The 27,199-nt window shown below is 51.0% G+C and overlaps 1 protein-coding gene across 5 annotated transcripts; it reads left to right on the top strand.

The window, feature by feature from the left end:
* The first annotated feature begins 83 nt into the window (after positions 1 to 83).
* Positions 84 to 27,199, top strand: CNTROB (centrobin, centriole duplication and spindle assembly protein). Of its 5 annotated transcripts, none has more exons than XM_060281889.2 (20): positions 84 to 203; positions 991 to 1,581; positions 1,664 to 1,763; positions 2,076 to 2,154; positions 3,670 to 3,835; positions 8,323 to 8,439; positions 9,847 to 9,963; positions 10,960 to 11,058; positions 11,549 to 11,764; positions 15,029 to 15,175; positions 16,268 to 16,401; positions 17,086 to 17,211; positions 17,902 to 18,094; positions 19,245 to 19,578; positions 20,084 to 20,247; positions 21,419 to 21,512; positions 24,949 to 25,077; positions 25,235 to 25,370; positions 26,024 to 26,102; positions 26,328 to 27,199. In XM_060281889.2, the coding sequence occupies exons 2-20, from the start codon at positions 1,240 to 1,242 to the stop codon at positions 26,466 to 26,468; spliced, it is 2,913 nt and encodes a 970-aa protein (XP_060137872.1). In that variant the 5' UTR covers positions 84 to 203; positions 991 to 1,239; the 3' UTR covers positions 26,469 to 27,199. The 5 variants fall into 5 exon arrangements, with proteins under 5 accessions (XP_060137872.1, XP_060137874.1, XP_060137870.1 ...); XM_060281891.2 differs by having other exon boundaries at positions 92 to 203; positions 2,028 to 2,154; positions 26,029 to 26,102; XM_060281887.2 differs by lacking the exon at positions 84 to 203 and having other exon boundaries at positions 2,028 to 2,154.

Genomic DNA, 27,199 nt, shown 5'->3' with positions numbered 1-27,199 from the left:
GGCGCGTGCGTGGCCTTGTCACCGCGCTTCCGCCCGCCCGTGTCTCGTTCGGCAGCTCGCGCACGCGCATTTTCACTTTCCCCGCCCCGCGCCTGCCGCGCTCTTGCCCTCAAGCAAAATGGCGGCGACGGCCTCCCCGCCCTCCCTGCCAAGGTGGTTGACAGGAGTTGCGTTGGCCTAAGCCAAATGAAAACCAAGCGTTGGTTGGTTTGGGTTTTGTATTTTGTGTGCGCGCGCTATTTTTTAGGGTGGGGGGCGCCGCCTAGAGGTGGGCGAGCGCGGGACAGGAGGAGCGCGAGGGCGTTTAAAACGGCGGGAAAGAGCCGGGCCCGCGCGGGGCTGTGTGAGAGAGAATTAGGATTTACCTCAACGCTTGGGGGGGGGGGGAGCGCAGTGTGGGCGGGGCCTGTGGCAGGTGTGAGGCGGGGGACAGGTGTGGGCGGAGCCAGATGGTTGTGGGTGGAGCTCCAGGGGGATTGTGGGGGAGCCTGGTGGTTAGGAATTGTAGGAGGGGGCCTGCCATTAAAATTGAGGTGGGGGCGCTTAAAGGGGAAGAGAGTGTGTGATGTGGGAGGAGGCATGCTTGGGGTTGTTTTCAGAAAGTGAGTGTGGAGCTTTAAGGGGCAAGAAGAGGGATCCCTCTAGGGCAGGAGTGTGGATCAGGACCCTCCAGATGTTGCTGGACTACAGATCCCATTGCCCCTGGGCGCTGGCTGTGGCTGATGGGACTTATAGTCCAGCAGCATGTGGGGGGTGGGGGTGGAGGCCCACCCAGGATCCATAGAGCTTAAACCAAGTAGGAGTTGAGCTCTTGCCATGTGCCCACCAGGAAATGGGGACTAATGTCACCATACAGGGCAAAGGCGAGCAGTGGCGCAGGGCAGGGCTTTTATTCAGCTGGGATCCGACCCCTGATGTCACCTCTGTTTTTCCCGTTGTCCTGCTGTGAGCTCATTTCTATGCCCCTCACGGGTATCGTTTTCTCTTCAGGGCACCGGCTGGGAAGCACCACCTGCCCAGTCCTGTTCCTGTAGCCCCAGGCGAGGCCTCTCCTTCCAGCATCTCCTTGCCGGCACTCTGGGTGGGCCAGCATGTCTGAAAGCACCTTTCCTCTGTCGGATTCCTGTTGTCACGGGACACTCCGCATTATGACAGGGACTCTGGGCTTCTGAGCACAGAACTCCTGCAGCCTGGCCGGCTTGGGCAAAGGCTTTGGAACCACCACCTCCAACTGTACCCATGGATGACAAGAGTGCCTGCAGGACTTTGAGCTCCTCCATCCACAGCGAGGATCTTTTGAGCGACATGGAGCTGCTGCCACCCTCGGCTCCTGCCACCCCAGGGCAAAAGGTCCCTTCCTCTCAGGCGGGCACCCCCTATACCTCCCAGGTGACGGCGCAACTCTATGCCTCGCTGCACCAGAGCCGGCAGGCTGAGGCTCAGGCCCGCTCCCACCTGGAGAACCAGCACAGCTTGGGCCACTCCAGGGAAGCGGAGGCCCCCGAAGTAGATCTGGACACTCTGGCGGAGGAGCTCAGCCACCGACTCTCGACTAGCGTGGAGGCCAGCACCTACAGGAAGGTGAGGAGGAGAGGCCACGTGGCTGGGGAGAGGCTGGAGACGCAGGATAAAACACCCAGGCCTCTTTCATTCTCTCCTGCAGGGACCTGCTGTCGAGTCCCGCCACATCTCTGAGATGGAGAACGTGCGCTGCCATCTGCAAGGCATGCTCCGTGGGTCCAGGGATGCTGCTCATGGTGAGAGTGAGTACCAAAAATAAGATTTAAAAAGAAGCTTTGCCTAGTACGAGGAACATGGTCCAACCAGGCTTCCCGTTGGAGAGGCTCCCCTAATCCTTTTCCTTTTTACTCACTGCCCCGCGTGGCACCCTTTCCACTGCCACCCACCTCTTGATCTCTCATCTAACCCCTGAATCTATAGCAGGTTCTCGCTAGCCAGCCTCCTAAGTAGGAACGCAGGAAGTGGCCTTATACCAAAATCGGAGCTGTTTTTCCCTTCACCCTCAGAAGCTGCTTATGACCTGCAGACAACAATTCCCCCCTTTCTGCCTGCAGGGGATGCTGTGGCACTGCGAACTTTTGAGCAGAAAGATGATGACTCCTTTGAGAGTGACACCACGACTGCCTTGCTCAAGTAAGTTCATCTCAGGACATGAACAGACTTCCTAGGCTCTGGGCAGTGGTTGGTGTTTTTTTAAAAAAGAAAAATAGGTGCTGCTACGCGGCGGAAGGCACAGCCTCCCGGAGGTGCTTTAGCGCAACCCTTTGAATGCCAAAGCACATTCCCGGAAGGTGCCTGAGGATCATAAAAGTTGTTTGTTTGGGCATGATCCTTACGATCACCAAAGCACCTTTTGGGAGAAGCGGCGGCAGTGAGATGGTGGCAGGGAAAAAGAGGTAGCAGTATGCTATACTGATGCGTACTGACCGAAAAAAGAACATTGGCTCTGGGTCAGTTGCTATTGTAGCTTTGAGGGGTTCCTGCTACACAGCTCTTCCCAGCCAGAAGCAGCTGCATCTCAGGAGACAGATAAAGAACCCCGATTAAGCTCTTGGGTGAATTTCAGATTCTGTTGAGGAGCCTTGATGTTTCACCACATGTTGGGGTTTTTTTAAAATCATTGGGGGCCTTTGACAACTGTGGCTTGGTTTGCATGCAACACAAACCTTGGATCAGTCCTGAGCCTTGGTAATGTGCATGAGTTTCTGATTGGTTTTGCTTGGTGCATTCAGAGGCTCATGCATGTCATGAGAAAACCATGGTTCAGTGTTGTGGCCGACCAGAATTTACTTCTCTGCTTCCTCACACATTTGAAGGATGAATGGAGGTGCCTTCCCTTTAGCTAGGACAGATGATCTCATACAAAGCTTATCTTTGGAGTCCACTGTTCTAGAGAGCAGAGGTGAGGAACTGGATCTGGCTGGTGGGCCAGATCCCTTAACTCCACTACCCTCTGCAGGTCACCAACTTATCAATCATTACTGTACATCACCGTGATGTGATTCCCCAACCCCCGGGCTAGCATAGAGCCTGCGCTACACTTTGAAGCCCTGTGGATCAGCTTTAAAGCACCACACGCAGCTCTGTGCCAGCCCCGAGAATCTGGACGGCTCCCAACTATGCAATTCTTGCATAGAGCAGTGCTGGCACTGATTGTCAGGGCTTCACAGCGCCCCATGCAGGACTTTGCAGGTGCGCCTGATTTGCAGTGCCTGCGACCCCCCTTTTTGGCTCACTCCTGCCTGTACCTGCACCTCACATTGTGATGTGGAACAGGTGGGCAAGGCTTGGCCAAACGAAGTCCTAGGGCCCAGCTAACGAGGCCTGTGGGCCAGAAGTTACCCACAATAGTGAAATGCAGACACCCCAGTGTAGGAGCAATATTCTAAAAGGAGGATCAGTAGATAGACGACAGCCCTTGGGGTGAAAGGCCAGGAAGTGGTTCAGCCAACCCTGAAATGTTGAGAGAGAGGGGGGGGCTCTAGAACTCCTGGGTCCTTGTCCTGGCATTTCCTGGCACCTCGGGGATAGAAGATGCCGGAAGCTAAAGAGTAAGAGTGTCAGGAGGGTGGAGGGATCGATTGTGGCTGGTTTTGATTTGAAAGAGCCTCTGTTGCCTTCATGTCCCCTTTCCGCTTGTCCCCTTAGCGCCAGGCCCCTGCAGGAGGTCTCTCCTCCCGGCTCCCTAGCCGGCTTTGAGCAACTATTTCCCCGCTACACCAGCCTGCGCTTGGGCCAAGTCCGTGAGCACCCGCCGTATGCCAACTCCCACCTGCTGAAGGACTCTTTGGACAAGGAGCAGGCCCGGCGGAAGGTGAGTGGCACCCCCAGGCAGCTGTGGAGCCTGTCTGAAGGATTCACAAAGGATTGTGGGAGAATGAGGGAACGGGTGGCTGCTGGGACTGGGTCTGCCCTGTCCTCTCCTCTGCCCAAATTGCTTTTAAAGGTCATATTCTTTCCCTAAAACAGTGGCTCTCAAAACTTTTTTTCCCTCTGGGACACACTTTCCGAATAGAAATTTGTTCATGCCACCCTGAATTTTTTTTATTGATAAGAAATACATTGGAAAATGAAAAGATCACAATTTGGAATATCCTCAGTATCACTTGGATACTGAAATGTTTCTTTGATTAGTCCTCGAATCTTCCTGCCACACTTACCATCTTCTCCTGCCACACCCTCTGAGAACCATTGCCCTAAACAAAGAGATCCAACTGCTTGAGGATTTCTTGGCCGGGGTGGGGTGGGGGGAATGCCTCGCACCCCCCCCCCCTTCTCACCTGAGCCTCTCCTAATTGCCAGGATTACTGCTTTGCATTAGGCAGCCAAAGAGGCTTGAAGGATGGACCAATATGGCTGGAGGGGGGAGGGGGCGGCATGAAGTAAGTGTCATGTGACCTGCGACTTTAAGTAAAGCTACTCGGACTTAGCCGGTATCATGGCCCGTAATGAGCTTTCTGACCTTCCAGCCACGTGCCCCCCTACATTCACCTTCAACATGGGCAGAGTTCCATGGGCAGTTAGGAAGATGGGCTCAGGAATCAGGGCTACAAGCGGTGGTTGTTGCTGATCTGCAACCTCTTCACGAAAGAAAACCAGGAGTCCTGACTTCTCTGGGGAAAGGGATTAGGTCCAGTAGATCTGCTTTTCAGCAGCCCCTACCTCTCAGTGAATCGCAAAGCTGGAAGGGGCTATAGCCGTATCCCTGATACGTGTCCAAACCCTGCAGAAAAGCCTCTGCTTTAAAAGTGCACCACCTTTTGTGTCAGCCCTGATCTTCAGGCAAAGGGAAGTGGAGCTGAACTTCCGGAGGTCTTCAGAGTTATCTGTGGCACCCTTTTCTTCTCCCACCTCCCAAAAGCTTGCCAAGCAAAAAAAATAAAAATTGGTGGGTTTTTAAAAATAAAATAAAATAACACAACAATTTTAGGCAAAATCAGCAGGAGGCCATGAGACTTTGATTTCCATGATTTAGGATGCAGAATGTGGCTCTGTTCTGGGGCAGAACTTGAATTTGTTAAGCTTCATACAGCCTGTATAGCCTTATACATAACTGTATACTTGTGACACCATAATAATTAATCTAGAAAATAATAGCTCCAGCTTCACTAGCATAGATTTGGGTATCTGCTCTTTTCACAACAGGTGGGGAATATCCACTCTTTTACCCCTCTTTAAGCTGGGGTGGACAGGCTAAAGTCTTTGGGTGTGGTCTACTTTCCCTGTTGGGTTTTGGTCTTAGAGTGCCTAACACAGAACCTTGTGAAGGGTGAAATCATTCCTCACCTGTGTCAGTTGATCTCGAGTCTGCACTCATGGTCGTGAATATATGAAGTGCCTTGCTGGATTGGGCCAAAGCCCACATAGTGCAGCATTCTTTGCAGATAACCTAAAAAAAAACCCCTGCTAGATCAGGCCAGCACCCATCTAGTCCAACATCCTGTTCTCACAGTGGCTGACCAGATCCCTGTGTGTAAACTTGCAAGCAGGATTGGAACATGACCACCCTCCCCTCCTGTGATTTCTAGCAACTGGAATTTGGAAGCATCGCTTCCTCAAACTCTGGAGGCAGAGCACAGCCATTGTGAGCTCTCTCCTCAATGAATTTGTCTAATCCTCTTTTAAAGCCATCTAGGTTGGTGGCCTTCGCTGCCTCCTATGGGAGGGAGTTCTGTAATTTAACTGTGTTCCTTTTCTAAACTTCCGACATTCAGAGACCTGCTCAAAGGGCAGCTCTTAGGGTATGCAAAAAGGCACAGGAACCTCATTTGTGCCCAACCCTTGCTAATCCACTCTCTGGTGCATTTTAAAGGAGTGATCTCAAGTACCCACTCTTGTCATTGTTATCCTCCCTGCCCCCCAGCTTGTGTTCAACTCCAGCCTCCTTTCAAACCTGCAAACAAAATCCTGGCTGCCTTCTGCCTCCATCTTGTTCTCCTCCCTTGTCCTAAGCATCTTCCGAAGGACAAGGGAGTGAAGTGGGTGGTGGCAATGATGTGCGGAGGAGGCCATCTGACCAGGAGGAGGCGCTGGCGTGCCGCAGACCCAGCCCACGTGCCGGTGGAACAAGCCTGACCTTGGTGATATTGCTGCAGGGCGCCTTGCCCGACTTTAAGCCGCTTGCTGGGGTGGGTGGAGGGCTAGCCGGCCCCCTCCCGAGGCTCTATTTAGCCCTCTAAGCCTATTAGAGCGCAGCAGCCTGCTCTGCCTGGCCCAGGTGCTGCTGGGAACCCAAAGTAAGCTCCAGGGCTCTGATAGCTGCTCCAGAAAGTCCTGGAACTTCCTGGGAGAAATATTCTGGAGGACTCAAATCTCTGCCTTTCTGGGAGGCAGGTGGGAGTGTGTGGGTGAAGCAGCTTCTGCCCCCATAGCGTTGCCCATTGTAAAGGAGTTATGTCCTTTAGAGCAGCCGCTGAACACCAGGGCTTACTTTGTAAAAGAGTTTCCGTTGCTCGCTCGTGACATGAGAGCTTTCCCTACTTCTTGGTCCCAGAGCAGCAAGGAGAGGCACCCATCTATTAGGACTTTTTTGCTCCATGTGTGAGCCCCAGCACACACACACACACACACACACACACACACACACACCACTGAATACACTTGGAACTCTCGTTTCTTGGACACCCTGGGCTGATTCACGCCAGGCTACATTTCGGTGGTGCATTTGCCGCAGGTGGTCCCCTGCTGTATCCAAAGCAGGTGCCCGACAGTTCAGCTATGCCCCCCCCTCCCCCAAGAAGTGCCCAGCCAACCTAGGAGTCAGACTCAGGTCTGCAGCACGACAGGCAGGGAAATACAAACACTGCCTGTAACACAGTGGTTGTGATGAGCGTGTCTGGGTGGGAAGAGAACAGATTACTTCCTGGGACATGGCAACTTGCATTGTTACTACAGACGCTTTTGGTAGAAGCAGGAAGCCACTCCAGTCTGTGTTTAAGGAGGCCTGGGAGTATATTGTGACACTGAAAAGTCACATGAATCGAGGCACCCTAGCCCAAGAAGCCCTCTCAGTGGGGCTTGAGGGCCACTGACAAATATCTTAACAGATGGGCAGGTCTGCCCTGAGATGCAAGTGATACTATCGCTGGCTCTCTTCCAAGACCAATTAAACACATTTTTATTCTCCCGGTGTTTTCTCTCCCCCCCCCCCCCAAGGATTGATTTGCTACGGGTACTATAGCTGCAGTACTGCTGTTGCCAAGTCATAGACAGTTCAGCTGCAAATCTATTGTTTTGCTGAATTATTATGATTGCTTTAAATAAGGCATAGGCAAACTTGGCCCTCCAGATGTTTTGGGGCTACAATTCCCATCATCCCTGACTACTGGCCGAGTTTGCTTATGCCTGCTTTAAATACTACAGTATTTATGCTTATCTGTATTGGGGGGAGTGTCTGGGAACTGGCATGACATGTTCCCTGATGCTCATCCCCATTAACAGCCACTGGACCCAGATGTGGGCAACAAGATCTGGCCACCGGCCAGATCATTACCGTATCTCTCCCCCCCCCCCCGCCGGTTTGGTCCAGCATGATGGGCAAAGGCACAGCCTACAAAGCTCCTGTCAATCAGCTGACTGTCGCCTCTTGCAAAGCCCTGTGCCACAGATCAGCTGATCAATGGAAACACCCCCATGGCCGAGCCAGGTCTTCACCTGCCCCGCACCTGACATCGGGTAGGAGCAGCTGGACCAAAAAGGGAGGCCTAGTGGGTCTCATCAGATTTGCAGGCCAAAGAGTCCTCACTGCTGCCCTAGGCTAACCCAAGGCAGCCAAGTCTGGGGCAGGATGGGGGAGATTGTTTCCTTCCAAACGGTTTGCTCATGCAAACCGGGAAGAGCAAGGTTTGCTTCTGTCTGCCACAGAGGGGACATAATTCTGCTCTAGGAGGCAGGGAAGAACTCCACTTCCCCTGAGCAGGGTGCTCCGTGTAGGACAGGAGAGAAGTAGCGACTGAACACCTGTATTTATAAGAGGATATAAACAGGGCAGAAGTAAGGCATGCCCTCCTGAATAATCCCCAGGACTGGCTCAGGTCCCGGAAATCTTCATCTTTCATTTTAGCTGTTAGGGGTTTGACTGATATCAAAGTTTCCATCGCTCAGGACTGTGGTGGGGTGGAGACGGGGGGGGGGGGAGAACCTAGAAGAATGGTGTATCAGTGGGAGTTCTTGGAAAGGGGCCAGGACTTGAGTTGCCTCTTCCGCAAGAATCATTTCCTGCTGGCCTACCTCCCCTAGCCCAAATACTTCACCCTTCCCTTCCACAGCGACTGAATTCTTGACCGCTTCCTCCCCACCCAGCACTGCGAGCGGCACATCCAAGCCTTGCAGAATCGCATCCTGGAGCTGCAGCAGCAGCTGGCCGTCGCCGTCTCGGCGGACAAGAAGAAAGACAGCATGATAGAGCAGCTGGATAAGGTGAGCCTTTGACACGACAGGTGGGTGGGTAGCCAAGATGCCCAGAGAAGGGCTGGCCCAGGAGCAGCAGCAGCAGCAGGTGGGTTGGAGTGGAGCTTCATTGCTGGAGCCATGGGGAGCCCAGGGCATGAATACAAGTGACTGGGGACTGCAGGTGAGGAGAGCACTGCTGCTGCTGCTGTGCCCAGGTCCTGCTTGTGGACCACGGTGAGAAGAGGACGGTGGGCTAGATGGGCCCACTGTGGCCTGATCCGGGCAGAGCTTCTTTCAGCATTTTTACATGTAGCAGCTGCTGCTCTTAGCAATTGCAGGGAGGGCAGTTCTTTACAATCTTCTGACCCCCAGGGTGCAGGAACCTTTGGCCCTCCCAGATGTTGCTGAACTACAACTCCCATCAGTCCCAGCAAAGCACGGCCCAATAGTTGAGGGTGATGGGAGCTGTAGTTCAGCAGTGTCCGGAGGACCTATGGTTCCCCACACCGGCAGTAGCTCCTCCCTACCACCCCCCTGACTGCTGCACTCTTTTCAGTAAAGCCTGAAGACTGGAGCTGTTTCAAAGGCAGAACTTGCAGCAACCCACCCAGGTCAACAACGTGACCCATTCATTCATTCATTCTATTTCTAGGCCTCTTTTGACTTGCACACGAATCACAAAGCAGCATACAAATGCAACATAGGTGGCATAGAATAATTAACAACTCATCAGTAAAGCAATGGCAAATCACCAGCGAAATGAGGACCTCCTATAAAATGCTGTGAACAAAACAGCTGAAAAAAACAAGCAAAATGGCAGAGCCACAACCAGGGTCATATTATAAGATTCACAAAGCATTACAGCTCTCATAATCCACAAAACAAAATTAATATTGGCAAACTCGCAACCGAAAACAAACTAAGCACTGTCAAATACACACACACACTCACACTCCATAGCACAGAGGTGCCCTTTGCACCCAAGGCTTGGACAAGGATCTCGGGTGTTCCCCAGAGAGCCCCTCTGCCTTGCTTGGTCTCTCAGGATCATTGTACGGGTCCCAAAAGTGCATTTGTTGGAGACTCAATGCTCTAGTCACCTCTGCAAATAGAGGAAACAAGAGCAACCCTCATATTGAGCATTTGCCTCTGGAATGGACTTGAGCTTCCAGCTGCTTGTTGGTAAGTTCAGAACAAGCCCTATGCAAGCAAGCAAGCAAGCAGTGGTTGAGTCCTGGCCAGAATGATTGCGTGCAAAGCGAGTGCAGGATGTGGCTTCCAGGGGACGGAGGGGAAACTGGACTACAGCAGTCGACAATACACCAGTTCTCTCTCATTGCCCAGCGAGCGAGGGATCTCTTTCCAGCTGGGGAACCCCCTGGAACCGTGGGGGGGGGGAACAGCCAGTTGAGCCTCTCATTCTCCTTTCCACAGACCCTGGCCAAAGTGGTGGAGGGCTGGAACCGGCACGAGGCTGAGCGAACGGCGACGCTACGCAGGCTGCAGACGGAGAAGGAAGGGCTTGAGCAGGCGCTGGGGAAGCAGAAGGAGGTGGGGCTTGGGGCCACAGATCTCAGCAGGGCAGCAAGAGGGTGGGGTTCCAGCTTTGCCCATCGGCAGGCAGGCACATGAGGCCACCAGGAAATTTGGAGAGAGACACTCTGCATTTTGAAGTCGCACTGGGTCAACTAGGAGGCGGAGTGGGACAGCCCCCTCCCTGGTGCTCTTGTGCACAACCCCCCCTTTTCCGTGTTGGTGGTCAGAGCTACGTACGCCACACAGGACCCTATGCTTGTCGCCTGAGGCTCTTCTCTATGTCCCCCTCCCTGAGAGGTTTGGAGGGTAGCAACATGAGAACAGGCCTTTTCGGTGGTGGCTCCCCATGTGCGGAATGCTCTCGCCCGAGAAGCTCACCTGGCGAGACATCATTATGTATTTAGGCACCAGGCAAAAACATCCTCTTTTACTCAGTCCTTTAGCTGTTAAATAATCTATTGGGGGAGACTGTTCTTATGATTACTTTATCATGATGCTTTTCATTATGTCTTTATCATTGTGCTCCGTAAAATGTGTTCTTAATGTTGTACACCGCCCTGGGGTCTTTTGATAAAAGGTGGTCTATAAATCAAAATAATAATAATAATAATAATAATAATAATAATAATAATAATAATAATAGGCTTAGGGGCTGCTGAATCTCTCCCAATGAGATTCACTCTGTCAGGCTGAGGTCTGTCTCTGGGATGGGCTAATGGAGGGGCACCATCTTGCCCAGGCTTCCTCAACCTCAACCCTCCAGGTGTTTTGAGACTACAGTTCCCATCATCCCTGACCACTGGTCCTGCTAGCTAGGGATCATGGGAGTTGTAGGCCAAAAACCTCTGGAGGGACGAGTTTGAGGAAGCCTGATCTTGCCATTTGCTTCAGGCAGCAAAATGTCCCAGGCAGGCCTGGACGGAACCAGCAACCCATCACCCCGGGTCTAGGAAGGATGCAGCTGGGGGCCCTCTCTGTCTTTGGGAAATGTCTAACTCTTCTTTCCTATAGAAAATCTCAGAGGTGGAGGAGCGCCTCGAACAAGCCTTGTCTGCCCTCAGCCAGCAGCAGCAAGCGGCCAATCAGTTCTGCAAGGAGAAGGAGGCTCTGGTAAGAAGCACCTCTCCCCTGAGCCTTCCCATGCCCTCGCTCCTGTGGGGTGCAGTCCTCTAATCCAGGGAGTAAGCCCCATTGGGCTCAGTGCAACCTACTTCTGAGTAAGCATAGAATGGCCTCCTAGTGGCCCTTCACCTTTCCAGTGGCTCCTGTCCCTTTAATAGGAACGCAGAAGAGGAAAACAACCCACACCTGCTGAAATTCCTCTTCAACTCTGCTATTAAAGGTACAGGAGCCCTGTTTTCTTTCTGCCCCCCCCCCCACCAGCTGGCCTTGATATCACCATGAGAGCTAAAAAGAGCCCCATGTTTTGGGGCAAGAGGCTGTTGACTCTCAAACGCCAAGCGCTGTCCACAGGTAGGGCCGGGCGCCTCCCATTAATGCCCTTCTCAGGACATCGTTCTGGGATTAGGAATTGGGCCCACCGAGGCCTTTCTCGCATCAGAGCTGACAAGTGCGCCCCCATCCCCTTCCGTCCGCTCAGGAGGAGGAGAGGGCGAGGCTCTCTTGCGACTTGGAGGCGGAGCGCCGGCAGGTGCACAGCCTGGAGGCGGAGTGGAACCTGGAGCGCCGGCAACAGGAGACCCTGCGGGCCACCTTGGAGGAGCAGCAGAAGGCTTGGGCGCAGCGCGAGAGGCAGCTGGAGCAGCAGCAGCAGGTCCTGCAGGAGGAGAGCCGCTCCCAGCTGGACAAGGAGAAGGTGAGAGTGAGAGGCTCCTCCCAGGCCTTCCGAATCCCTTGCAGGAGCGGTTTCCCTCCCCATTTAAGAGCATGATCTAAAGCATGGGTAGGCCCAATCGCCTTCTCAATCCCGCCTGCCGATGGTCCGGAAATCAGATCGGCCCCCTGCTGAAAAAGTTTGCTGGCCCCTGATCAAAAGCTTTGCCTAGCAGGCAGTTTCTTACACTAGAACCCATGGACACCCTTTGAAGTTATTACCCATATATACACATTAGTGTGGCCGAAGGAAATGGGATGTAGAGAGGTCAGCCGGCGACTGTTCACAGGAAACAGTAATTGATAACACAGACATTCTGGCCTCGGTGTCAGCATTAGTAAATGTTAAAGCAAAAGCATTGCACCAGTTCTATTAACTGAGTGGAGTTGGAAACAACGTGAGAATAACGTTAACGTGAGAATAAGCCTACAGTGGTACCTTGGTTTAAGAACAGCTTAGTTTATGAACAACTTGGAAACGGAACGCTGCAAACCCGGAAGTAGGTGTTTTGGTTTGTGAACTTTGCTTTGGAAGCAGAACATGTTCCGCTTCCTGTTGAGTGTGTTCTGTTTGTAAATTGTCCCCCGCTGCTATGGGAAAGCACGCCTTGGTTTAAGAACGGACTTCCGGAATGGATTAAGTTTGTAAACCAAGGTACCACTGTAGTTCGATTTTGGACAATTTAATTTTTTTAAGGAGAGCTGGTTGTAATCCTGAGCTTACTTGCTAGCAAACAAGTCTCACCAAATTCCATGGGTAATACTATTTTTATCATTTAAACAATGCTCATCAGTGTGCATAGGATAGCTCCTCCCCTCCTGAGTTTACAATATAAGCTCAGACTGGTGGTCTGATTCGGTATAAGGCAGCTTCCTATATTCCTACCCCCTTTTAAATCTCTCCTACTCTCTCTTGGCCCTCTTTCAGAAGGACTCAGCCCCACTCCAGACTCTTGCCTTCATTTTTTTACTGAGGCTGTAGCAGGCAGGCTCAATATGGAGAAGAGCAGCTAAATTTCTGGGACTGCTGTAGAAAAATAAGCAGAGCTTTGAGTGCCTTATTAGTAGGCTTTCTTACCTGGCCACTCGGCTGCAGTATTCCAGCACAAGGAAGAGCCACAGTCCTTCTGTAAGGAAACCCCCTTGGGAGAGGCGTGGCCTCTTTTGCCTAGTGGGCAGGGCTGACTCTGGCTCCACCTTCGGGCCATAGCCTCTTACATGGAGCACAGAGGCAGGGGAGGCCTTGTTTGCCATGGAATCCCAAGGCTGGGAAGAACTACCACCCTATAGAAGAAATCCCCACCCTATGGAGGAAAAGCATAGGCCGCGACGGCAGCAGCCTTCCCAGTCTGTGAGTTGTGGGGTAGAGATGTCTCATTCCAGTGCTGATTTGGCTGTGTGCGTAGGTGGGCCAGCTGTTATCTGCGGGTCCACGTCTAATCTTGGTTAACAGGGCTAGGAAAGAGCTCCAGGAAACAATATTCATGGCTCCAGATCTAGTTGAATCACTCACACAAAAGCCTCTGCGGCTTTTGCACACTTTTCTGTTTCAAGGAGCCCTTTAATTTTTTAAGGTTTCTAGTCCTCAGTGATTCAGAGAAAAGCTTTAAAAAATATTCTGCTGCTCAGAAGCGGGATTCCAGCAAACGTCCCTCGTCTGACTCCTGTGACTTACTGCTCCTGTGTTGTGCCCTTTAATAGCTAAGGCAGGACTTGCAATGCGTTTACTCCCTAAAGAATTGTTTTGCCACCATTGAGAGCGTCAGGTGAACAGCGCCTGCTAGACTAGGCCAACGGTCTTCTCTTACCCTGCATCGTGTTTCTCCTTGGTGGCCAACCAGATGCCACAAGCAGGGTGTCGGGATACTAGCCTGCTCCCCCTTGGGTTCTCTTGCAACTAGTATTCAGAGGCAGCATGCAAGGGCTCTTAACCTGGAGGGTTCGTTGCTGTGAACCACCCTGTGATCTTCAGATGAAGGGCAGTATACAAATTAGGTAGATAAATAGCTAGCCAGCCGTCATGGCTCATAGCCCTCGAGTCGTCAGGGAAGGACCATGGCTCAGTTTCAGAGCATCTGCTTTGGGTGCAGAAGATCCAGGATTCATTTCCTGCTGGCTTATCCCACAAGCATCTGGCTGGCCACCATGAGAACAGGATGGTGGATTGCATGGGCCATTGGCCTGGTCCAGCAGCCAGGCACTTCTTACATCCCTGACTAGGTTGGGTTGCGAATGTCCCCTACCTGAAACCTTGGAGAGTGGCTGCCAGTCAGTGTGGGCAGCACTGCGCTAGATGGATCCGTGATCTGAGGCAGCAGCTTAGGGGAGGAGTGGGAAGGGGAGAGACCAGTTTGGTCTCACCCAGGATTTCCTTGTATTTGCCAGTGAGGCTTCTGTGTGTGCCTTATTCTGCCACTTCACTGGCAGCGATTCACTGGGTAAAGCTTTTCGAAACACTGCGCCAGAGAAGGCAATTGTTGGATTTCTGCCTCTTGGGTCATGCCTAAAGCCACAGGAGGCCTGCCAGAAAAAAAAAAAGCAGACGGCAAATTTAGATGATCTTAAGTAGCACAAGAAACCAATTTGCTAGGAATAACACAAAAGCCTTCACTCTTTTGTTCTTGCTGCTGTAGTCAGCCTTGTATTTCTGGATTCAGATTGTTCCCACTTGTCATAGTCTAAACATGCCATTTGTGATGAGCTGAACGCCTCTGCAGATGATCTGGGAGGCTCCTGGCCTCTGCTTTGTTTGAGTTAATTCCTAATTCCGCACAATATATACCCAGGTGGCCGGTCCCAAGTGGGAACAGGCTGGAAAGTGAAGCCTTCTCGTCTCTCTCCCCCTTCGAGATGAATAGTAAACTGATCCAGCTGCCGCGCAGATTTTATGTTGTTATTTTGCATGCAGCCATTGAGCAGGTTACCCCGAGAGCCTTGCCTTTGGAGGGAGGGGCAGCGATGAGAAGGGATTTCCCCAAGGGGACAGATCCCTTTTCCCTCACATTTAGGCAGAACCCAGGTTGCTTCAGAGTTGCCCTTGAAAATCTGGAACGGTTCAGACGTGGCTTTCAATGGTATTTGTTGCTCAGGGAGAGGATGCTCGGGGGGGGGGGCACACAACACAGCAAGCCAGGAATGCAGTTGGGAGGCAGGCTTTGTGGGGAGATGGTGGTGGGGTGTTTGCAGTCTCAACAGCTTCTTTCGGTGCGTACCCTACTTCTCCTCCTCCTCCTCACCCCTTATCTAGGCAGTGGCCCAGCGCGAAGCTCAGAAAGCGGCCGACGCCCAGCGCGTCCTGGCCTCGGTGCAGTCAGAAGTTCAAGGGCTGGAGGCCGAGCTGGAGGCCATGCGCCGAGAGAGAGACAACCTGAAGATGGAGATGAGTTTGGTCAAGGTAAGCTGGGCAGTGGCCTTCCCGAGCGAAGGTGCTGCTTTTGGGGTGAGTGGGGGGGAACGGCAGCAAACGAGTGTTGGGACAATTTGTGTAAAAGGAAGTCCTCTTCTACGCAGTGTGTGGTCAAACGACGGAACTCCCTCCCACAGGAGGCGCTGGTTTGGAGGCAGTCATGCTTCTGAATGCCTGTTTCTGGAAGCCATGGAAGGAGAGAGAAGCTCTTGTGCTCAGATACTGCTTGCTGGTTTCTCACAGGCCTCTGGTGAAAACAGGATGCTGGACCAGATGTTTGTACAGTAATTGAATTGTATGGAAGGAGGAGTTTTCATTGCTGCAGCTTCTAATAATAATAATAATAATAATAATAATAATAATAATAATAATTTATTATTTATACCCCGCCCATCTGGCTGGGTTTCCCCAGCCACTCTGGGCGGCTTCCAACAGAAAAATAAAACACAGTAATCTATTAAACATTAAAAGCCTCCCTAAACAGGGCTGCCTTCAGATGTCTTCTAAAAGTCTGGTAGTTGTTTTCCTCTTTGACATCTGTTGGGAGGGCGTTCCACAGGGCAGGCGCCACCACCGAGAAGGCCCTCTGCCTAGTTCCCTGCAACTTGGCTTCTCGCAACGAGGGAACCGCCAGAAGGCCCTCGGTGCTGGACCTCAGTGTCCGGGCAGAATGATGGAGGTGGAGACGCTCCTTCAGGTATACTGGACCGAGGCCATTTAGGGGCTTCTCCCTGCTTTTGCTCCCTGCTATTTAATTATTTTTATTATATTATTATTATTATGGAGCTGTGATGATTCACCTCACGTATCATTCACCCAGTTATTGAGTTGCCATGGCAAAAAAAATGACTAATAAAGAATACTAATAATGTTAAAGATACAGCAGTCCCGCTGAGCTGAGGTGGTGCCTATAGTCCTTTGCTTCAAGGGCTTTCACCTTCAGCCGAAGTCTTTGTACCTGGCACTTGCGAGCTCCTTGAGGACTAGGAGCATGTCAAATGCAACACCAGAAGCTTGAAGTGAAATTCCTCTTCCCTTCCACCCCCCCACCCCCCCACCCCCGCCCCCTTCTGTACGTAGGCACGTTATGAGGCACAGAAGGTGAAGCTGGAGTCAGAGCTGAAGGTGGCCTTAGAGCAGCGGGTGACGGAGCGCATGGCTGAAGTTCACGAGGAGAGCTTGCGCCAGATGAGCAGCATGAGGGAGCAGCACAGGTGGGGTGGTGCTCTATGCCCCTCTACGCCAAGCACACCTCCAGCCAGAGGGAGCCCCTGTCCTTAGATGCCTCCGCAGATAGTGAGCCCTCCTTGCTGGCTCTGGAGACACGATAATAGAGGTTTATAAAAGTATGCATGGCATAGAGCAAGCAGGGGGAGCAAAGTCCCTCCCCTTTCATAACATTCGAAATGGAGATTTGGGACGAATAAAAGACAGTACCTTTTCATGCAAGTGCATAGTTGGAACTGTGGAACTCGCTCCCATAAGAGGCCACCGACTTGGATGGTTTTAAAAGAGAATTAAACAACTTAAAGGAGGAGAGGGCTGTCGATGGCTACTAGCCATGATAGGTATGCTTGCGGGTTTCCCACAGGCATCAGCTACTTGTGAGAACAGGATGTGGAGCAGATGGGCCCTGATCTCGTGTTTTCTTGAGACAGGTGGAGCGGGGGGGGGGAGAGCTTCCCCTTGCTTTCATAATAAAGCCTTTTCCTAAGGTCCCCACCCCCATAGTTAATCACTGTGCTAGAGCACAGGGTAAGTGGATTCAAGATGGCTCCTTTTCGAGCCCATCCCTGCCCTTTTCGCTTAACCCGCTACCGCTTGGGGAGCTGTCGACTTCTTGGCTATAAACCAGAAGTTCTTGTTTTTGGAGCCAACCCCTTCCCTTCCCTTGGCAGAAAGCAGCTGCTGGAGCTGAGCGGCCACCACGAGAAAGAGCTGGCCAGCCAGCTAGCCCAGTTCAAAGCCGACCTGGCGGAGAGGGAGGAGAGGCAGAGGCACTTCGCCGAGGACTATGAGTGCAGGTACCTGGAAGCGGGCGGAGGGGGAGGTCTTTCTGGGGGTGCTGGGGAAGCTGTGTGTGGAGCCAGAGAGAGGGGGAAGGGGGGGAAAGGAGGGCTGGGCGGTGTCTGGTTTTCAACATTGTGATCTATGACCAGCAAAACCTCATGGTATATCAATATATCACAATGTCTCAAAGAAGGATGGAACTACCGTGTTTCTCCGAAAATAAGACACCGTCTTATATTTATTTTTCCTCAAAAAAACCACACTATGGCTTATTTTCAGGGGATGTCTTATTTTTTCCCTCCTCCTCCTCCTGCCGCGACTGGCATTGCTGCTGCGCCTATCACTGTGTCTTATTTTCGGGGTATGGCTTATATTCCTTGAATGCTTAAAAATCCTGCTATGGCTTATTTTATGGCTACGTTTTATTTTTGGAGAAACAGGGTATGTAGAGGCAAACAGGGTAATGCCTTGGACAACTGGACATTTAGGGGTCTGATACATTTTTACTCACCTTTAATACATTTTTACTAACCTTTAACTGTTATTTTATTGTTCATTGCAATGGGGCAACAGGAATCGGGAGAGAAGCACGTGCGCACACATCCTGATTTGCGATATATGCCATGTTGAATATTATGAAACTGTTTCCATGTTGTGGAAGGTTGTCCTAGAACCATGGTGTCTTTCCCACCCACCCCACCCAGGATCTCCAAGCAGCAAGATGAGATTCGGGAACTGACGGCCAAGTCTCGGCGGCTGGAGATGCAGCGAGCGGAGATGATGAGCCAGTTCCAGGCTATGATGAAGGCGCACTGGAACGAGGCGCTGCGCCTCTTCACCAGTGGCAGCCCAGCCTCCCCACAGCCCAAAGCCCAGCAGCAGCAGCAGCAGCAGCAGGTGAGAGTCTCTTTGGCACTGTAAGCAGAGCTGTCCTCACTCCTGGCACTCCCGGCTTGGACCCTAACCAGAAACGTAAATGCTTGAGGAGAAGAGTAGCGAGGGCAGCCTTTGCCAACACAACCCTGCCCACATGGAAAAATAGAAGATAAAATGTTTTTTTTTTAAACCCACTGCCCAGATGTTTTGGACTGTCACTCCCATCTCAACTGAAAAAGTTTGAAGTAGGACTTGCCTCTGCACAAGCCATGCCTGGTTATTCTTCAGCAAGGCTTGTCCTTCTGCACCAGCCTTTCTGAAGCTGGCGCCTTCCTAGCATTCCAAACTGCAACTCCCAGCTGGCAACTACCGCCACTTGCTTCCCTTGCTCCTGGACATGGAGTTCAGCAACAGCTGGGAGTTTTAGAGGGCACCAGCTTGGGGGTGGGGGTGGGGTGGCAGTGGCGACTGCTATACACAACTGCTAAAACTGACTCCAGCCCCCACATCCCTTTGCCGTACGTGAACACTGTGTCTTACCTGAACTATATTGCTTCGTTCTTCTGAAGCATCTGGAGGGTGGTGAAGGCAGGGCTGGGAGAACAAGCTCGGGATTCCTGGTTTGACTCTTGGGCTTGTAGCTCACTGAGTGACCTTAGGCCAGTCTCCCCCACCCTCCAAAGCCTCACCTGCAGTAGCAGCTTCATAATACTATCCTGGTTAGTTTATTTATTGCATTTTTAATGCCACTTTTTCCTCTGGGGAGCTCAAGGTCGTGCACAGGGCTCTCCCCACCCCACCCCACCCCATTTTATCCTTGCAACAACCCTGTGGGGTAGGTTAGGCTGAGGGGCAGCGACTGATCCAGGCATCCAGTGTGTTTCATGGCTTAAGTGGGGATTAGAACACTGGTGAAGATCAATGTTGCAAAATTTCCAGAGCTCCCTTGCCTTTGAGCAGATCCCTTGTAAAATTCACCAGGCTCTAAGAACCCTGTAGACTTGTTGCTCAATTCTTCATTAAAAAGAGATTCGTGCTGCTGCTCAATTTCCATTGCGTGAAGAACGACTTCTTTCCTTTTAGCTGTAGCGTGCTTTATTGAGTGGGAGGGGACTGACCAGTGCTGTCTTCGGAGCTCACTGTCTTTTAACCCCTTGCCCTCCTTCCATAGGACACCCCCTCCGACCTGGAGCTTCTGCAGCCCTCCGAATCTCTGACCAAGACCCAGAAGGCGGAATCTCTTGGGAGCAGCCAAGGGGCAGGAGACTGCGAGGGGTCGGCGTGGGCGCAGGCGGTCCCCCTCCAGCCTGCCGCCCAGCGCAGCTCTTCACGGGGCCTGCCAGACGCCCCCGAGAAGTCCCTGCAGGATGCTTACCGCCATCTGCTCCCCTTGCTCCCAGACATGGGGCGTCTCTCCTCGGAGTTCAGCCACGTTTTCAACCACAGCCTCCTCAGCCAGCCGGGCTTCCAGCAGCTGGAACCGCAGGTGGACAGCTCTGTAGCAGGTGTGCGTTGGGTCAAGTCCAGTAATTTCAATGGATCTGCTCCTGAGTAAAATGTAGCATCATTTAATACCACCCATTGTGAGGACTTTTGTTAATGTGGTTGTGGAACAGCTGCAGGTTTTTTGAAAATATATATTGGCCGAAGTGTGAGGCCGTTCGATTTCTCTGCTTTGTTGTTTGACTTGCATTAACGCTTTGGAAATATTTTATCTGCATGGCTGCCCTTCATAAAGGCATAAAAACGTAGAAATTGTAGAGTTGGAAGGGAGAGCCCAAGGGTCATCTAGTCCAACCCCTGCAGTGCAGGGATCACAGCTGAAGAATCCCTGACGTGCATGTGTGAATTTTACCTGGCGATGGGTGGTTTAAAAAGAAAGGAAGTTTAAATGCAAGGGGACTGAAAGCTGCAGGTGATTTGCCCACAATGGGCTTTTGCAACTGAGCAGATATTTAAACCTGGGCCTCCCACATTTCTCTGTTTCTGTCTCTCTCTCGCCTGCTTCAGGTCTGCCTTTCCACCCTGATAACCTGGCAGAGCACCCATTCACAGATGACACCGATGAGACCATGACTGAGACAGCAGGCAATGAGGGAGAGACCCTCCAGCAGAGCAGCTTGGAGGGTGGAGCTCAAGTGCCTCAGCCCGACTTGAATTACTACTTGCGTTTGGTGTGTGTCGTCGTGATCCTAATCTCTGCTCTTTCTCTTTTCAGTCTGTAGGGGTGGGAGGGAACTGCGACAGGAGTCCTTCCTTGCAGGGTGGGCAGATTTCAAGTGAAGCCTTCTCATCTTGGTGTGGTGGCACTCAGCCTTCTTCTGATAGGAAATGCTCTATGGGGACAGGAGGGGACAAAAAAATGGAGGGTCGAGGAGTCTCTCTCTCTCTCTCTCTGTGGTGTGTGTGTGTGTGAGAGAGAGAGAGAGAGAGAGAGATGCCCTATTTTTATCTGAGGAATGTTGAAGGGTATGCAATGTGTGGCTTGCATCCTTTTATAATACAGTCGTACATTGGTAGTTGAACAGAATCCATTCCGGAAGTCCGTCGACTTCCAAAACGTTCAGAGACCAAAGCACAGTTTCTGATTGGCTGCAGGAAGCTCCTACAGCCAATCAGAAGCTGCGTCGGATGTTTGGCTTCCAAAAATAGTTTGCAAACTGGAACACTCACTTCCAGGTTTGCAGTGTTTGGGAGCCAAAATGTTCAAGAACTAAGCTGTTTGAAAACCAAGGTATGGCTGTACACTGGTACCTCGGGTTACGTTACCTTCGGGTAACATAATTTCGGGTTGCAAACGCGGCAAACCCGAAAGCGTATACTTCCGGGTTTTGCCGCACATGCGTGCGCAGAAGCGCTCTATCGTGCCGCACGCGTGTGCAGAAGTGGCGCCTCTGGATACGGACTTTTCAGGGTAAGTACGGACCTCCCAGGACGAATTAAATTAAGTTCATATCCAGAGGGTCCACTGTACTTAACCTCAGAATCCTGATAGTGGCTCTCTTTTACACAGAAAAGCACCCTTTGACTCATGGTAAGACGGGACATAATTCAGTTTTAAGTGGCTTTAAGTTTAAAGTGCATCATGTTGGTGTTAAGTAAAGATTTTGATCAGGTTGCTTAAAAAACACTTATTCTAGGTTTTTTTTAAATATGAAGAAATAATTCAGTTTTATCCACAGTGAATTCTTGGCTGTTAATTATTTCTGTAGCATAAATGTCTTAGGAGAGTAACTGCGGAACCTTGACCGCTTCCTTGTTGATTCCTTTGGCCAAGGAGGAGATGGGTGTGTAGGAGGGAGGGAAGGATGCACACCTAACTCCTGTCTCCTCACCACACTCCAGATTTTGGACCGCTCAGCATATGAAACTGCTGGGCAGAAGCAGGAAAGGGTCTCCACGGACAGCCCACCACCTGCCGCGAACCAGACGCAGTTTGGTAAGAGCAGGCCCCTTCTCCTTCTGCACAAGGGAGCTCTGCAGTCCTCTTAGTGGCTCCTGGCTGTCCCTTGCTCCCCAGCCCCTTGCTCCCCAGCCCCTTGCTGTGCCCACCTGTGGGTGGTGGTCGCTGGCACGTTCAAGGCAGTGGCTGGAAGGGCGTTCAGGGTTTGCAGAGCACTGGACTGCTACTAGCGATCTGTCTCGACACTTGCTCTGAGATCAATACCCTGGAGAGCTGCTGCCAGTTAGCAGGGACAGTTCTGAACTAGAGAGACCAATGGTCAGACTCTGAACAAGGCAGCTTTCCACCTTCCTGCATTCTGTGGGCCTCTCCCTCTTGCAGCCTCCATCCAGTTGCTGCTGTGGGGGGAGATAGCGCCCAGGGGGCTTATTTCACCAGCCCAGCTTCCTCAGACACCTCCTGCACCTGAGCTGTGCCGAACCAGTCCTTGTGGCAACAAGTGTTTAGAAACGGCTTCCGATTCGTCGCGCTGGTGAAGTTGGACGCAGGGACTTCGTGCTCTGAAGTCCCTGGCTTCGTGGAGGGGGGGGGAAGTCCGCAGAGCGAGCGGACTCCCCGAAAAAACACCGGGTAGAGAGTCCCGGTGACATAGTGCCCAGCTGTTTGCTCCGAACGCGAATCCTCTGCTGCCCGAGAGCTCAGTAGAGCAATCGAGAGCCAGCGGAGTGGAGTCGCGGGAGCCATTTTTGGGTTTCATCTTACCTCCTTGAAGTGAAGCTCCGAGTCCTCAGCCTGCAAGCGGCGGATTCTTCCAAGGCAATAAAAGGCAATAAAAGAAGGCAATAAAAGACTTCTTCAAAGTAAGTCAAATCTCTATTCGGATCTTAAAAATTTTAAATTTGAAGATAGGAAGAGATTCTAAAGTAACGGAAGCCGATCTCTTCCAAATGGACAATCGGGAGGCGCATTAAATATTCCCAAGCCGAAAAGGGAAAACTTCTTTCAAGATTGCGGACCCGAGAGAAAGAAAGACTTTTCCAAACCTCCCCAGCCCCCCGGTGTCGTTGCCCCTTGAGGTTCAGCAGCAACAAGGGGGAGGACGTTTTGACAGCTGTCAAAAGCTGTCAAATTGTTAAAGGGCTAAGAAAGACGATTTTATTCCTGTGAATTGGAAAAATTGATTCAAAAGGTTTTAAAAGGATTTAAGCGGACTGTAAATTTGAAATCTGATGAGGTTAAAGACAAAGGATAAGAACAGCCAAGATGGAGCCGAAAACGTGGTAGAGAGGAATTTTCCAGTACCCTTCTGCCCTTATCTCTGGTCTGCCTGTGGTCAAGTGAACTATGAAAACAAAATTCTCTCGAGCTTTCCAGGAAGCTGTGCTGGGTTATCTACAAACATGGGAAGATATCTACAAGGAAAGGCAATGTCTCAATCCAACAGAAAAGGAGAATGAGGTGCAAGAGCAAGATCTAGAGGACAATTTTGATTATGAGATTGTGTGTGAGGAGCAACAATTTGAGGACAATTTGGAGACTGATTCAGACTATAAAAAATATGTGTTGGATGATGAAAAACAAAGATCAGAACAAAGAGATGAGGCCGACAAGGAGAAGCAAAGTGAAGAGAAGATTGATGGAAGTGAAAATCCTGGAGAGACTGAAATGTTGAATGGTGTTAGTGAAGGGAGGGAAAGGCAGAAAGAGGGAGGAGCAGAGGTCTGGAAGTGGATGTGGGAAAGAATTGGTGTGGGGTAAAAATTTTAGTTTAAGGTACTGTTTTTGGTCTATGAACAACGGTGTCGGAATCTTGGCCTGTTAAAGGATATGCTGATCCAATTGGGAGGAGGGACATTGGGGGGGGGGGGAGGAGAGATTTTTATAGTTTAAGGTTAAGAGCTTTCTGGAGGGAGTAAAAAGAATGGCTGAGGAAATAGGCTTAGAGTTTGTTTTTGAATAATTTTGGTGATCAGGTGTTTGGGTGGAAAACTGCCTGTCTCCCCCTTCTTACTCTTGGTACCCAGTGGCAGGGGGTGCCTTGAGGGGAGAGGGAAGGGTGGAGGGAAACCCAGACACAAAAATGGAACCTTTTGACTGCTGGACTCCTCGGGCTACCCCAGTGGCAGGGGGGGGGGCTCAGAGGGGGACAGCATGAAGAAGGAGGAGGATTGTGTTAATATTATAAGAATAAGATTCTGAATTGGATTAGAAAACCCGCCATAACTATGTAAAGAGGTTGGGAAATCCAGGAGGAGGAGAGTCGTGGAAGCCATTAATATTTTTCCTTTTTCCTTTTTTTTTCCCTTCCCTTTTTTTCCCCTTTTCATATTTTTGCTTTTTTTTATCTCCTTTTTTCTTTGTTTTTCTTTTTTCCAGTACAGTGAAGAAATAGCTGGGGGATAAGCCAATCCCCAGAGATCCTCCGCCTTTGTCCTCTCAGTGGCAGGGGGGGGGATAAGGGGGGAGGAAGGAGGGGGGAGGTCAAACCCAGCTTAAAATGGACCCCTTTGTTCCCCAATACCCATGGGGCTCACTGGTGGCAGAGGTGGGCTTGTGGGTGGAGGGAAAATGAAGGGACAGAGTTTATGTTGTATATTTTGTATGTGTTTTCTTTTTCTAAAAATTAATAAAAAAATTATTCAAGCTAGAAACCAGTGGCTGAGTTTCCATTTTAATTTTCCTCTTCCCTCCCTGCTTGGTAGACCACAAACTTGACATGAGTCAGCAGTGTGATGCAGCAGCTAAAAAAGCCAATGCAATTCTGGGCTGCATCAATAGGAGTATAGCATCTAGATCAAGGGAAGTAATAGTACCTCTGGTCAGACCTCACCTGGAGTACTGTGTCCAGTTCTGGGCACCACAGTTCAAGAAGGATACTGACAAGCTGGAACGTGTCCAGAAAAGGGAAACCAAAATGGTCAAAGGCTTGGAAACAATGCCTTATGAGGAACGGCTTAGGGAGCTGGGTATGTTTAGCCTGGAGAAGAGAAGGTTAAGGGATGATATGATAGCCATGTTCAAATATATGAAAGGATGTCATATAGAGGAGGGTGAAAGGTTGTTTTCTGCTGCTCCAGAAAAGCGGACACGGAGCAATGGATTCAAACTACAAGAAAGAAGATTCCACCTAAACATTAGGAAGAACTTCCTGACAGTAAGAGCTGTTCGGCAGTGGAATTTGCTACCAAGGAGTGTGGTGGAGTCTCCTTCTTTGGAGGTCTTTAAGCAGAGGCTTGACAGGCATATGTCAAGAATGCTTTGATGGTGTTTCCTGCTCGGCAGGGGGTTGGACTCGATGGCCCTTGTGGTCTCTTCCAACTCTATGATTCTATGATTCTATGCTGACTTTCCCCTGCGTGTTGCAGGCTTTTGCTTTGCTTTTTTAGACCATAAACCTGCGGGTGGGGACTGCCTCTTTGGCCGAAGACCTGGGTTTAACCAGCACTCAAAAGCTTCCCGACTTCCTTTCCAGGCACGTCGCTGTCCTATCACGAACGGTCCACAGCCCTGTGGGATCCGGCCCAACCGTCTGCCAGCACTATCCACATCCAGCAGCCCAGCAATACTGCCGTCCACAAAACAAAAGTTCCTTTGCTCAAAGGTAGGTAGGCCAGGCTAGGCTGCTTGAACTCGGAAGCAGCCCTGCCCCAAGGCAAAACCCTGGTGTGAGACCAGCCCATGAGTGCCAGTGGAGATACCTCTAGTATGAATTCTGTGGGCCCATTCCCTGATCTTTTTTCTCCCTTTTCCCTCCGCAGCCCATGAGGGGGGGATCCTGTCCCCAAAGCAGGTCGCTGAAGTTTCACGCCTGCTGAGGTATCACCAGGCCAAAGGCAGGACTGTGCCTTCTCCCGAAGACCTGTATAAATACTTGCGTGAGATAGGCCAGAATGGGTAAGGCTTGGTGTATGTGTGTTATTTTCCTGATTCCAGGCACAACCTCTTTTTTTGGGGGGGGGGGGGTTGGCAGGATTTGGACAGGACTCCTCAATAAATGTTGCCCTCGGCGGTGAGGGGCAGAGGAAAGAGACAGGCTTTAGAGTTTCCTGGTTTTTTATAGAAGGGGCCTGAAGTTCATTGTACAGTGGAACTTCGGTTTACGAACACCTCGGTTTACGAACACCTCGGTTTACGAATTTTTGGTTTACGAACACCGCGGACCCATCTGGAACAGATTAAACCACTTTCCATTACTTTCAATGGGAAAGTTCGCTTCAGTTTATGAACGCTTCAGTTTATGAACAGACTTCCGAAACCAATTACACCCATACTTTGAGTTAAGTACGCTTCAGGTTGAGTACTCTGCAGACCCGTCTGGAATGGATTAATCCACTTTCCATTACTTTCAATGGGAAAGTTCACTTCAGTTTATGAAAGCTTCAGTTTATGAACAGACTTCCGGAACCAATTGTGTTCATAAACCGAGGTACCACTGTACAGGATTTTGGTGGGTGGCGGGGCAGGGTGCCTGGGTTCTGTTCTGAAGTAGCATTCCCATCTTCTTCCCTTTTTTATTTTTCCTTTTGGCGGGGGTGTTTTTGCTTCAGGACAGATGCCAAAGGCGATGCAAATCTGCAAGCACGCCGGAACCCCAACCCCAAGTTGATTGATGCCATGAGGAAAGAGGTATGTGTGTGCCATTGTTTTGGAGGGGATGGGAGAAATTCTGAGGTAGGAGTTGCTCTTTAATTTCCAGGGACAGCAGAGAAGGTGGGGGGTGGGGAGGTGGGGAGGCAGGTTAACGAACCGGGGAGCAGAAAGCTTAAATCTTATAGGAGGTTTTGGTCTGTCATGTCAAGGAATGGGTGTCTGTCAAAAGCCACTGTCATTCACCCCCTCTTCCTTCTTCAGATGGCCTCTGCCCGCCGCGTGGGTGCTTCGGGGTTTGGGCGCGAGAGACCCCAGGCCGCCGCCAATGCTGGGAAGAAGCGCTCCAGCACACCTGCCTTGAACCCTCGCACCAGCAGAGGAGGCGGTGGCGTGTGGCGATGATATTTGGTGCAGCTGGACTATTTATTCCTTACCACGCTGACCTTCCCCCCCCTTTCCCTGACCTACCTGTCCTGTCTGGGCCTCTGGTGGGGTTTCTGGGAGCTGCTCTTTGATTTAAAGCCCGCCATCTTAATCTCCAGCTTCACCCTCCAACCATTTGCTCCAACCTGGAGTCTAAAATGTTGCCTTTTAAAAAACGGAATGTGCATGTTAGACTTTGTGGGTTTGCTTTTTTTGGAAAAACAAAATCTTCTCTTAAATCCTGCAGCTTTGAGAGACTTGAGGTGGCAGGAACAACAGCTCCTCTTTTTTTCTTATTCCCAGCAAAAGGCGACGGCCCTCGCTAGGCTCAGTGCCCTTTGCATCCGTCCCTCTTCCTGCCCTCCTCCCCATCTCCCTTCCTCAAGTCAACTTCAGCCATTTCGTTCTCTGGAGAGAGGAAGCCAGTGATCCAAGGCAACCTGGTTCACCCGTCAAAGCAGCTTGGTTGCAGTTGTGCATGTAGGACGTTGCAGCGGGCGAGAGGCCTTCCTTGCCTTAACGGAACCTTTCTGGGCCTCTTTCCCAACCCGCTGCATCCTGATGTTTTAAGTGCTTTGTTCTGAGTGTGCTGTTTTAGACACACCTGACTTTGCAGTGTAAGTTGACTCTCTTTTTGCACAGTTAATTATTTTTGTATTATCATTGTTATTATTTTCTAGAATAAAGGAATATTGAGTTATTTGTAAGCA

The sequence above is a fragment of the Zootoca vivipara genome, chromosome 12, assembly GCF_965207765.1.
Source record: "Zootoca vivipara chromosome 12, rZooViv2.hap1.1, whole genome shotgun sequence".
NCBI lineage: Eukaryota > Metazoa > Chordata > Lepidosauria > Squamata > Lacertidae > Zootoca > Zootoca vivipara.
Note: the sequence above shows the minus strand (reverse complement) of the source record. Positions and strands in the feature narration are given on the sequence as shown.